Source organism: Ictalurus punctatus, chromosome 17, assembly GCF_001660625.3.
Source record: "Ictalurus punctatus breed USDA103 chromosome 17, Coco_2.0, whole genome shotgun sequence".
Lineage (NCBI taxonomy): Eukaryota > Metazoa > Chordata > Actinopteri > Siluriformes > Ictaluridae > Ictalurus > Ictalurus punctatus.
In genome coordinates this window covers 3,530,895-3,543,394 of record NC_030432.2, presented here as the reverse complement: position 1 = coordinate 3,543,394, position 12,500 = coordinate 3,530,895, and the positions used below count along the sequence as shown (strand labels likewise).

At 42.5% G+C, this 12,500-nt stretch overlaps 2 protein-coding genes and 2 non-coding genes across 6 annotated transcripts in view; 2 read left to right on the top strand and 2 right to left on the bottom strand.

Annotated features, from left to right (window-relative positions):
* The window catches only part of zgc:162872 (BAR_ACAPs and ArfGap_ACAP domain-containing protein), an 8,556-nt gene extending 6,400 nt beyond the window's left edge, over positions 1–2,156 (bottom strand). Inside the window, exons 1-4 of the mRNA XM_053687166.1 lie at positions 1,694–2,156; positions 1,204–1,261; positions 980–1,099; positions 703–756 (exon numbers count right to left, since the gene is read on the bottom strand). Coding sequence (XP_053543141.1) covers positions 703–756; positions 980–1,099; positions 1,204–1,261; positions 1,694–1,746 — 285 coding nt within the window. The 5' untranslated portion in view covers positions 1,747–2,156. The remainder of the gene's footprint in view (positions 1–702; positions 757–979; positions 1,100–1,203; positions 1,262–1,693) is intronic.
* Positions 2,157–2,761: 605 nt separating this feature from the next.
* On the bottom strand, positions 2,762–9,518 carry ilkap (integrin-linked kinase-associated serine/threonine phosphatase). 3 transcript variants are annotated; one of them, XM_053687428.1, is made up of 10 exons: positions 8,937–9,518; positions 7,594–7,685; positions 7,372–7,489; positions 7,011–7,117; positions 6,773–6,866; positions 6,314–6,401; positions 4,896–5,026; positions 4,655–4,774; positions 4,432–4,513; positions 2,762–3,159 (listed from the first exon to the last, which is right to left on the bottom strand). In XM_053687428.1, exons 3-10 carry the CDS (start codon positions 7,434–7,436, stop codon positions 3,019–3,021), a joined length of 828 nt encoding a protein of 275 aa, XP_053543403.1. In that variant the 5' UTR covers positions 7,437–7,489; positions 7,594–7,685; positions 8,937–9,518; the 3' UTR covers positions 2,762–3,018. The 3 variants fall into 3 exon arrangements, with proteins under 3 accessions (XP_053543403.1, XP_017346043.1, XP_017346045.1); XM_017490554.3 differs by lacking the exon at positions 8,937–9,518 and adding an exon at positions 8,332–8,908 and having other exon boundaries at positions 7,584–7,685; XM_017490556.3 differs by lacking the exon at positions 8,937–9,518 and adding an exon at positions 8,332–8,358.
* Positions 9,519–9,792: 274 nt separating this feature from the next.
* Positions 9,793–9,864, top strand: trnag-ucc (transfer RNA glycine (anticodon UCC)). The gene has a single exon. It is a non-coding gene; the product is annotated as a tRNA-Gly (tRNA).
* Positions 9,865–10,064: 200 nt separating this feature from the next.
* On the top strand, positions 10,065–10,136 carry trnag-ucc (transfer RNA glycine (anticodon UCC)). The gene has a single exon. It is a non-coding gene; the product is annotated as a tRNA-Gly (tRNA).
* The last annotated feature ends 2,364 nt before the right edge of the window (positions 10,137–12,500 follow it).

Below are 12,500 nucleotides of genomic sequence, written 5' to 3'. Positions count from 1 at the left end.
CTGACACAATGAGATACTGACTGACTCTGAGATACTAACTGACTCAATGAGATTCGGACTGATTCACTGAGATACTGACCAGTTGAACTGACTGGTCAATTATACTAATAAAGATACTGACTGGGTCATGAACATATAACGTCTGACTCTCAGAGATATTGACCGACGCACTGACTGTACTGCTGAAAAATGGAAAGACTCAGAGAAATACTGACAGGCTCACTGAAATACTAACTGAATAATAAATGAGTTGCTGACCAACTTACTGAGATAATGACTCAATGAGATACTGGTTGTCTCACTCAGATATTGACTGACACACTGAGTTACTGACTGACTCATAGAGAGACTGACAGATTCACCAAAATATTGACTGACTCACTGAAATACTGACTGACTCAAAGAGATACTGAATGAATAATAAGTGAGTTACTGACTGACTCATTAAGATACTAACTGTCTCAATGAGTTACTAACTGACTCATAGAGATACTAACTGACAGATTCAACTAAATATTGACTGAGATACTGGCTGACTCACTGAGATATAACATGATTCACTGGTACACTGCCTGACTAAGTTACTGCCTGAATAACTGAGTTACTGACTGACTCACCAAAATACTGACTGACTCAGTGAGTTACTGGAAACTGAAAAATGATCAAATTATAGTGTTTATAATTGAGAAACCTGGGACTCACTGTGTGGAAGTGGATCATCTCCTGCAGAGCCTGATTAAACTGCTGTAGACAATTCTGCGCGCACACACACACACACACACACACACACACACACACACACACACAGACAGAGGTTAAAGCTTCAGTGGTCTGTGTGTTTAATCTGTTACCTTAAAAACCTGGGATCTGGACACACCCACTGTAGTGCTTTAACATGGGTTTGTGGGAGGGGCTGGGAAAGCTGCAGAAAACACGGATGGACTGACACACTGATGGACACACACACACACACACACACCTCTATAACGGTGTTGTTTTTATGGTGTGACGTGAGCTCATCCAGCGCAGACAGGAAGATCTGACTGGATGAACAAAACACCTGGCCATCGTCCACCATCTTGTTACACAACCTCATCACCTACAGAGAGACGAACAAGGACAGACACACAGGTAAAATGCCATACACACTTACACAAGCATGTGGTGTGTGTGTGTGTGTGTGTTATTGTAGTTAATCCTTACCTTCTCCATGCGACTCTCCAGCTCCTCTAGATCATTCTCACACCTCTCCAAAGACAGCCTGAGGAAGTGATGTGAGAAAGAGGATATGATCATAACTCCTGTGGTAAAGTGAGCTACTTTTGCCTCAGACAGAGACAGACTTAAATGATGCTAATAATCAGAATGACATGGATAGTTGTATAATTCTTCAAGATTTGACAATAATGTTGTTGTTGTTTTCTTCCTACAAGTAGATTAGGTCATAAATGTAGAGATAAACAGGATGCCGTTCATGGAACTGAAACTAAATGCAGTTTTGTCTTTTCTTTTTTTTTCTTTTTTTAAAGGTAACCTGATTTAAAAATTATTTTAAAATCATTTTAAATTCCACGCTACATATTTCAGTTCAATAAAGTATAAAGTTTATAGAAATATTTAGTATATGGTATAAATGTAGAGGGTTTTCTATATTGTCAGGACAAATCCTGCGCATGCGCAGTGCGGTTGGTACCTGAATACCGGAGAGTCCCGGATGCACTCGTCAAAGTCCAGGAAGTAATCCATACCGGATTTTAGGGCTCTCACTGCGTTTCCTTTCCGAACGTACACTAACACATCATCATTAATACTTTACTTTTTAAATAATTAATCAATACTTTTTTTTAATTAAACTTTAATTGTTGAAATGTTGTACGCTTAAACTCGACAGTAATAATCCGGGGTTAACGCGCCATTTCGGAGATAACGGACAGCACATCAGCGCACATAACGGAAACCTAGCTTTCGCATCAGCTAAACTACAACCAAGCTAGATCACAGTCTTGATAAACGGTTTAAATAACGTTGATAAAAAGTATTCTTGTGCAGACAGATGTTCTCCTCTTACACACTTGCAGTTTTTTCCCCCCCGTACATCCGTGATGTGAAGCAGCAGGTGACGGTTTCACCGCTTGTCACAGTAAAAGTCCCCCCAACTGCTTCATCTTCCACAACTTTAAAGACAAACTCTACCCTGAAACACATACAAGTCTAGTTAGATTGAACTATTTGTGATGTCTCGAACAATACTGCCGCTAATCTGTAAGCTTGTGCTGTATTTTCGATGGTCCTGTGAGAAGTTCACCGTGGAGACATTGTTATTATTAGTGTAGGTACAATGGCGTTTAAAGGGGCAATGGACAATTTTGTTTATTCTTTTTGTGTAAAAAAAAAAAAATAAAAAAATAAAAAAAAAGCCTGGAAGAAGTGTAAAACGTGGGGGTGTAAAACAAACAAACAAAAAAAAGCAATGGGATACGCTGTTGCCTTAACAAATGTTTAAATCGCTGAGAAAAACCCATTCGGTAAACCGACTTCTGGTCCACGAATGCTAGTCCATGTTTGGTTATGCCTCATTTTATGGATAGTATATGTGACTCTTGAGCTACTGTGGGGTGGAGCTTCATGTATATGGGGAGGAAATCATTCAAATGTCAATTGAATTCAATGCCACCTAATCTTCATTAAAAAAAAAAAAGAAAAAAAAAGAAAGAAAAATCTTACCTTTAATAGGAGGAGGAAAAATAGTCTCAAGCGTCACTTTAAAGCAAGTTTCATGAAAGCTTTTTTATTGATGATTTATTGTTTCTCAGCTGTAGTTAATTTCTTTCCATCTAATTTGCAAGTAAAAAAATGTTATAAACATAAAAACAAACACATGGCATGTCCGATAAAGTTTGGACTTTTATTTGGTTGTAAATCCCCACACTTGGTGTTTGAAAGTCTTTTAGAAACGTCCGCTTCAAAATGCAACATGGAGCCTAAACTCTCAGCTGGTGTGTGTGAGAAAGAAACGTGTCAAAAGTCGATGGAGATCAGGATGACCGTGACGTTGTCTGCACAGCCTCGCCTCACAGCCTCGGTAGCCAGTTTTTGACAAGCAGCTTCGTAACGCCCATCCTCCACACTCTGCCCCTCCTTGGTTTCCAACGACTCATCCTGCGAGACAGAAGCAGAGCGAAGATGAGCGAGAGAAAAGAAATGGTGGACAGACAGATGAATACAATGTCAGACAGTCCGGTGTGAGGTGAACAAGTAAACAGAGCTGACCCAAATGCCAAACCTGGCACTGAGTCCACTACTGCCCAAGTCTCCTTTTTCCACCGTTACAATCAAAACGGTCTCCACCGGTGTCATCGGCCCAAATCCATCATCATCAGTCAGTCAATCTCAAACCTCCACCAGTACCACCACCAATCAGTGTCAAACCTCCAACACCACCAATCAGCCCCTAACATCCACCACCATCATCATCAGCCCCAACATCCACCACCACCATCAATCAGCCCCTAACATCCACCACCACCATCAATCAGCCCCTAACATCCACCACCACCATCAATCAGCCCCTAACATCCACCACCAATCAGCCCCTAACATCCACCACCAATCAGCCCCTAACATCCATCACCAATCAGCCCCAACATCCACCACCATCAATCAGCCCCAACATCCTCCACCATCAATCAGCCCCAACATCCACCATCAATCAGCCCCAACGTCCACCAATCAGCCCCAACATCCACCAGCACCATCAATCAGCCCCAACATCCACCAGCACCATCAATCAGCCCCAACATCCACCAGCACCATCAATCAGCCCCAACATCCACCACCAATCAGCCCCAACATCCACCAGCACCATCAATCAGCCCCAACATCCACCAGCACCATCAATCAGCCCCAACATCCACCAGCACCATCAATCAGCCCCAACATCCACCAGCACCATCAATCAGCCCCAACATCCACCAGCACCATCAATCAGCCCCAACATCCACCAGCACCATCAATCAGCCCCAACATCCACCAGCACCATCAATCAGCCCCAACATCCACCACTACCAATCAGCCCCTAACATCCACCACTACCACCATCATCAATCAGCCCCTAACATCCACCACTACCACCAATCAGCCCCTAACATCCACCACTACCACCATCATCAATCAGCCCCTAACATCCACCACTACCACCATCAATCAGCCCCAAACCCCGAGATCTCCACTGTTGTCAGCAATATCAAATTATTGTCAAATTCCCCAAAACCATTATCGTACATCATAATTAACTGGCCCAAAACCTTACTGCCAATCTATCCGAAACCTCCAGCATCATCATACCAGAAACTAGAATGGTCATCAGTCAATCCCAATTTTAACAATTGCAGTGTTGTAAGGCTGTTTCACCATGTGCATATAAACACACACCTGTAGAATGTTGTTGATGAACTGAACAGCCTCATCTGCTGAGAAGACTTTGAAAAGTCCATCACATGCCAGAATCACAAACCTGAACACACACAGGACAGATTAACAAAACACACACTAACACAATTTATACAGTTTAACATACAACTTACACACACACACACACACACACACACACACACACACACTATCACAGATCTACAGCACAAAGTGTGTGTCTCACTTGTCTTTAGGGCTGAGTGCGCAGCGTCTCAAATCGGGCGTTGAAATCACTCCACAGCGTTTATACTGGCCATCACCGATGGAGCGGGAAACTTCTAACACACCTAGCACACGCCCATCTCTATATACACACACACACACACACACACACACACACACACACACACACACACACTCATTTCCAGTATTTCATCTGGCGTATCCCTGATCCGTACCCATCGTTACACAAACCCTAAGCCCACCTGACTGTTCCTCCTGCTCTCTGTATCCTCATGCGCTCTTCATAGATGGTAGGATTGTGTTCTTTACTGAGAGCCACACACACACACCTCTCCTCTCCGTCCTCAGCGTGCTCCAAACGACACAGCACTGCCTGAACAGACACAGACACACAATCCCGGTGAGGTCATCCTTCAGAGGTCAGAGGTCTCCTAGATGAAATCGGGGCGAAGCAAAGGTAACCGGGAGCAACTGCGCGTCCTTTCCCCTTCGCTGAATTGTCCCCCCCCCCAAGAGATCTGTTACATGCCTCCCATATCACCATAGCAACAGGTCAAAAATCAGAAATGCTACAGCTAAACTATGTGTTTTGGCACATTTGAATATTTATCTATTTATTTATTTTTTCTTCTTCCCCAAATAAACTCTGCAGTTGTACCACCTGCAGAATGTCGTCGCAAAACTGTCGTACCGTTTATTACCGTTATTTGGGTCTCACTAGGGATGTCACGAGAACCGATACTTCGGTACCAACATTCTTAAAACGTGACGGTACTTGTTTTTCTGTAGTAGTGAAGATACGGTTAGTTGTGAAAGTACCGAGGTTGCAATTCTTCCAGACCTGAAGGGGGCAGCAAATACGCGCAAGTGCTTTAGTCGGTCCACAAGTGGTGAAGAAGAACGCCTACAAGCACACGGGAAAAAACTACAGAAGATGGCAACAAGTTTAGCTCCACCCTGACTCGGGGGGCAGAGAGGCGGAGAGAGGAAAACTCATTGAGAGGAAAGTTAGCATCGGTTGCCGGTGTGCAGCCGATGCCATTTCAAACAAAGTGAGGAAACCCCTGGAATTTGGTGAAGAACCTGAAAGCCGGTCCTATATTATGTTTGTTTGAAGCAGCTACATTGTAGCCGTGAAACCAGCTAACCTTATGCTCCATGTAATGTTTGCGATAGCCAGTTATTTGTTAACGATGCTAACACATTGCAGTGTTATACACTACCTCCTAATGGGCCACCATGCATCGCCATTCAGCCCGTGTCCTGTCAGCTAAATGTAGCCTCATGTCACTAATAATTATTCACATGTTCATGCTTTTAATAAATCTTTTTGGGCTGCCACCATATCAGTGAATTTAAATTAATGCTTGCATTCAGATTATGGGGGTGTGAGAGATAGAGATATATATATATATATATATATATATATATATATATATATATATATATATATATATATATATATAACCCAAACCATGGTATCGACTTTGGGATCGAGTATCGTGTACTTTTGGTGGTATCGGTACCGACTACTAGATTTTTGGTATCGTGACATCCCTAGTTCTCACACAGGGCTGAAAAACCTACACACCCGCACACACATACCCAACACCGGATTAGTCATGTACTTGAAACAATCTGCAGTTGTAAATATACTCACTCTGCTGTCTCCCAGATTGGCCACATACAGATCATCATCCACGACCAACACGCACGTAGCTGTGGAGCCGTCCTTCCAAACCGGCTTCCTGAAACACACACAACAAAAACATCATACCGCAATACTCGAGGGCGTCTCTATGATACACGACACATCCCGATATATAACAAACTGTCCGCTAAACCGGAGCAAAAATGCGTTAAAGTGACTCTGACCATACTTTTCCTTAAGGCCTACAAGGACAAAGAAGTTTAAGTTGTTGTTTTTTTTAATTAAGTCAAATCGACGGCATCCAGTACAATTTAATTAGTAATTATTACAAACAAACAAACAAATAAATAAATACATCACCATACCAATGATATCTCAGAAAAGTGTATCGCGTAATCATTTATCATCGCGATAGAGATATTGTATCGCCCAGCCCTACACGCTTGAATCGATCGACATAACGCTTACTGGCTAGAGGCTTTTTTCAGGAATTCCTCATCGGTGTGGCGAAACGAGTCGAGCAGGCATTTCCTCACCAGTTTATCCAGGTTTTCAACCTCTCCTGACCGAACACAGAGCAGCAAACAGAATTTCAGCATCATATCTATTCTCGCACACCTATTCTCCGTCCATCTGGTGTGTGTAGTAGGGTAGTACATAGCATTATAGTGAATGTGTGTGTATGTGTGTGTGTGTGTGTGTAAACCTTTAGGAAATTTGCTAAGTAGTGTTCGATGCAGATGTTCAGCAGCAAACTGAGATGCTCGAGCACCACCGTGACCATCAAACACAGCAAAATACGCCAGCCTCGACCTGCACACACACACAGGGAGAGAGAGAGAGAGAGAGAGAGAGAGAGAGAGAGAGAGAGAGAGAGAGAGAGAGAGATCGAGATCATTTACAGCGGTATAAACAGTTTGACGGACATCGGCTGTGTCCCAAACAGCTCTCTACCAGATACATGATGCACTATGTGAGGTGTAAGTCATAAATTGGTACAAAAGAAAAGGGAGAGATTTGGGATTGAGTCTGAATAAACGAGAGAATATGTGTGTGTGTGTACTCACACATGTGTAGGTAGTGTGTCTGCATGCGTGTGAAGGTTAGGTAAAATGACGTGAGCGTCCTGCATGTCGTCCCGCTCACCACGCCGTGCCGCCACAAAACCCTTCAGCTTAGCCAATCCTGCAACACACACACACACACACACAATGAACACAGCCACACACACTCACACACACCTTGTCTGATGGTGTGCGAGTGTGTAAATGCTGAAAACCTTTACAAACTTTCTTTTCCGTCTCATTCTTCTCGTCATCCGAGCACGGGTCCCTGCGTCTCTTCGGTCCTCGGTCCTGCACGCCGTCTTCAGCTGTACTGCCTGAACACACACACACACACGTTTTTACAGAATGTACAGAGATGCAAAAACCTTCAACCCTACCAGACAAGGCAGAATAGAGTGTGTGTTGTGTTCAGTATGAGCAGAATGTCAGGAAGAGTTCACTGGGATGAGCACAGGACAGTGTTTATGAATGCAGCAGCAGCTCTTAGGTATTAATTTACAGTATCTAGGTGAGATTAATATTAATAAAAGGAATTAAGTGTTTGTATTTGGGGAAGTGAAACTCTTCAGGGTGTCCATGTAAGACCATAGAAAACCCACAGAGCGCCTTATTATTAACGCTTTGTTATCTGTCTGTTAGCTAAGCTGAACTATGCTAACACTCTTCCCTTCATTGTGTTTGGTGGAGGTTTGACGCTTATTCATCCACAACAAACGTCTCCCACACGATATTTACCACATATTCTGTTTAAAATTGATCACAAATTCTACAAGCGTCACCTAATAAACATTTAGCGTCTTTAGCTAACTAGCTAGCTGTGACTAGCCAGCTGGAGCACCTCCACGTGCTGGGTTATATTAGCCAGGGCTAGCAATTCAGAAAAAAAACACAACAAATGCAGATTATTTTGTTTGTTTCTTTCTTTCTTTCTCTCTCTCTAATCGAAGTATTTCTTCTTACCAGAGTCTGTATTGTTCGTAGGAGCAGGAAGATCTGCAAACAAATCCATCTCGATTATATTTATGAGCAAACCGACGCAAGGATGTGATTCTAGCTAACACTAGTTGGCTGGATTAGCTAGTTTAGTTAATCTAACCTTCTTATGACGTTATATTTTTCTAACTAACTGCAAAAAACCCGGCTATTTCTATAGATATCTTTCTCACAAACATGAGACTTTGTCCTCACGCCCAACGTTGGCTCGAGTGGCCCAAACCCATGCTTGTGATATATATATAATCACTACAAAGGGCGTAGAGAACACTTTACTGTATAGTGAGTGTAGTGCGCTCGTGTAGGGAGGACGGAGGCATTTGGGATTAGCGCGTTAGCTTCTGAACACAACGGACAACCGAGTTAATTTATCAAACTAGCTAGTTGTGTTGTTAGCGGTACGGTGGCCGAGAAGTGAAAAACAAAACACAAAATATGAAAACAAAATAACAAGTCCGAAAACAAAATAACAAATTATAAACACGGCGACAAATCCGAAAAGACATTAACGAGACAGGTAAACAGGTAAAACGGAAAAGGTAGGTCTATTTAATGATGAATGGATTACTTACCGCTGATTGGACGGCACTTCTGTCAATCAAGATATACAGGAAGTAAGAAATTGTAAACAACTTTGGTTTCTTGTACATTAGTGGACATCTGTGTTTATTTTAAACTTTTTTTTATGTCCATAGCGAAACTTTAAATGTTAGAAAATAAAAGTTTATATGGTGAAGAAATGAGAAAGTGTAATTTATTCAGCTCTACTTTGAGGAAGGACGTTCTTATGCGGTGATTTTGGATTATGATGTCACCATACCATACACAACATAAAGATTAGCTTCCGCGCTCTAAAAACAAACCTAAAGGACGCTGGTTTGTTTAGAGGAAATAAATGATCCCCCATTAAAAAAAGTTAAGTAAGGAATGCTATAAGAGCAGAGCTGTGTGAACCAGGACAGTTGTTCGGATACCGATAATACGGTTAGCGCTTTCGCAGAAACACAAGTTGTGTGTAAAACGTGATGATTTTATACGGCTGCTGGTAGAACTTAAGCCACGGGGAACAGATCACAGGACACGCCGTAGATATTTACATTTTACTTGAATCGCAGTACGGACAAAACATATTAACACATGCGCACACACACGAACTGACTTTCCAGTACTGGCGCAGCCTGCTGTACTTCCTGTATATCTTGATTGACATATGTGTCGTCCAATCAGCGCTTTCAATAAGTAATTCATTCAGAAAATATTTCCGTTTTGTCTGATTTGTTAATGTATTTTCTGATTTGTGTTTTCTTTTGCAGTTCTCGGTCACCGTAGTGGTGTTATAAAAAAATAAAAATCAACAAAAATGGGTTTGTATAATTATATTATATAATTATGATATGATTTTCCGTCGACAATTCTGAAATCTGTCCTGCGTTGGTGGTATAGTGGTGAGCATAGCTGCCTTCCAAGCAGTTGACCCGGGTTCGATTCCCGGCCAACGCATTACACCTTACTTTTATTTTATTTTACCATGTGTATCGGTGTTATTTAATAACAGTCATCTTTTACAATTCGATAAATTTTCGCAAAGTAATCCCGACTATAATATTGTCACTAATCTGTGCTGAAACTGTTCATAGACACTGATTATTTTCTGATGGTGTGTTGGGATTTTCCACATTTCAGTCAGAACTGAGTCCCAAGCGTTGGTGGTATAGTGGTGAGCATAGCTGCCTTCCAAGCAGTTGACCCGGGTTCGATTCCCGGCCAACGCAACATGAAGTTCTTTTTCTCAATCATTCCACTTGTTTTAAACTCTATCCTTTGTGATTTCCAGCGTGGTTTATCAATGATGAACAGTGATCGGATTCTCGTAAAAATGGTCATTAGTGATTGGATTTTTGGAACAATGGTGATCAGTGATTGGTCATTGGAAAGTCACTTCTGTTCACTTCTGTTCACATCTGCGCAAAAAATCACTAGATTCTGACTCTAGAATCTTTTTTGCTTCTTTCTGGATGTTTGGTGGCCTTGGAAAATCCTTCACATGGTCAGCTTTGGGCATTTTCTCACACACACACACACACACACACACACACAAACAGTATCTCACAAAAGTGAGTACACCCCTCACATTTTTGTAAATATTTGATGATATCTTTTCATGTGACAGCACTGAAGAAATGACACTTTGCTACAATGTAAAGTTGTGAGTGTACAGCTTGTGTAACAGTGTAAATTTGCTTCCCCTCAAAATAACTCAACACACAGCCATTAATGTCTAAACTGCTGGCAACAAAAGTGAGTACACCCCTAAGTGAAAATGTCCAAATTGGGCCCAATTAGCCATTTTCCCCTCCCCGGTGTCATGTGACTTGTTAGTGTTACAAGGTCTCAGGTGTGAATGGGGAGCAGGTGTGTTAAATTTGGTGTCATCGCTCTCACACTCCCTCATACTGGTCACTGGAAGTTCAACATGGCACCTCATGGCAAAGAACTCTCTGAGGATCTGAAAAAAAGAATTGTTGCTCTACATAAAGATGGCCTAGGCTATAAGAAGATTGCCGAGACCCTGACACTGAGCTGCAGCACGGTGGCCAAGACCATACAGCGGTTTAACAGGACAGGTTCCACTCAGAACAGGCCTCGCCATGGTCGACCAAAGAAGTTGAGTGCACGTGCTCAGCGTCATATCCAGAGGTTGTCTTTGGGAAATAGACGTATGAGTGCTGCCAGCATTGCTGCAGAGGTTGAAGGGGTGGGGGGGTCAGCCTGTCAGTGCTCAGACAAGTGTGTCTTGCCTACAGTCAAGCATGGTGGTGGGAGTGTCATGGGCTGGGGCTGCAAGAGTGCTGCCGGCACTGTTCATTGAGGGAACCATGAATGCCAACATGTACTGTGACATACTGAAACAGAGCATGATCAGTATGCAGTATTCCAGCATGATAACGACCCCAAACACACCTCCAAGACGACCACTGCCTTGCTAAAGAAGCTGAGGGTGAAGGTTATGGACTGGCCAAGCATGTCTCCAGACCTAAACCCTACTGAGCATCTGTGGGGCATCCTCAAACGGAAGGGGGAGGAGCACAAGGTCTCTAACATCCACCAGCTCCGTGATGTCGTCATGGAGGAGTGGAAGAGGACTCCAGGGGCAACCTGTGAAGCTCTGGTGAACTCCATGCCCAAGAGGGTTAAGGCAGCGCTGGAAAATAATGGTGGCCACACAAAATATTGACACTTTGGGCCCAATTTGGACATTTTCACTTAGGGGTGTACTCACTTTTGTTGCCAGCGGTTTAGACATTAATGTCTGTGTGTTGAGTTATTTTGAGGGGACGGCAAATGTACACTGTTACACAAGCTGTACACTCACTACTTTACATTGTAGCAAAGTGTCATTTCTTCAGTGTTGGCACATGAAAAGATATAATCAAATATTTACAAAAATGTGAGCGGTGTACTCACTTTTGTGAGATACTGTTTGTGTGTGTATGTATATATACATACACACACACACACACACACACATATATATAATGTGTATATATATATATATATACAGTGAGGGAAAAAAGTATTTGATCCCCTGCTGATTTTGTACGTTTGCCCACTGACAAAGAAATGATCAATCTATAATTTTAATGGTAGTTGTATTTGAACAGTGAGAGACAGAATAACAACAAAAAAATCCAGAAAAACGCACGTCAAAAATTTTATAAATTAATTTGCATTTTAATGAGGGAAATAAGTATTTGACCCCTCTGCAAAACATGACTTAGTACTTGGTTTAAAAACCCTTGTTGGCAATCACAGAGGTCAGACGTTTCTTGTAGTTGGCCACCAGGTTTGCACACATCTCAGGAGGGATTTTGTCTCACTCCTCTTTGCAGATCTTCTCCAAATCATTAAGGTTTCGAGGCTGACGTTTGGCAACTCGAACCTTCAGCTCTCTCCACAGATTTTCTATGGGATTAAGGTCTGGAGACTGCCTAGGTCACTCCAGGACCTTAATGTGCTTCTTCTTGAGCCACTCCTTTGTTGCCTTGGCCGTGTGTTTTGGGTCATTGTCATGCTGGAATATCAATCCACGACCCATTTTCAATGCCCTGGCTGAGGGAAGGAGGTTTTCACCCAAG

Bases quoted from the DNA above. Each gene is read 5' to 3' on its own strand.
- ilkap (XM_017490554.3), bottom strand. From the start codon at position 8,380: ATGGATTTGTTTGCAGATCTTCCTGCTCCTACGAACAATACAGACTCT. The intron at 7,686-8,331 runs GTAAGAAGAAAT...GTGTGTGTTCAG, and splicing joins TACGAACAATACAGACTCTG to GCAGTACAGCTGAAGACGGC. The intron at 4,514-4,654 runs GTGAGACACACA...GTGTGTGTTCAG, and splicing joins GCACTCAGCCCTAAAGACAA to GTTTGTGATTCTGGCATGTG.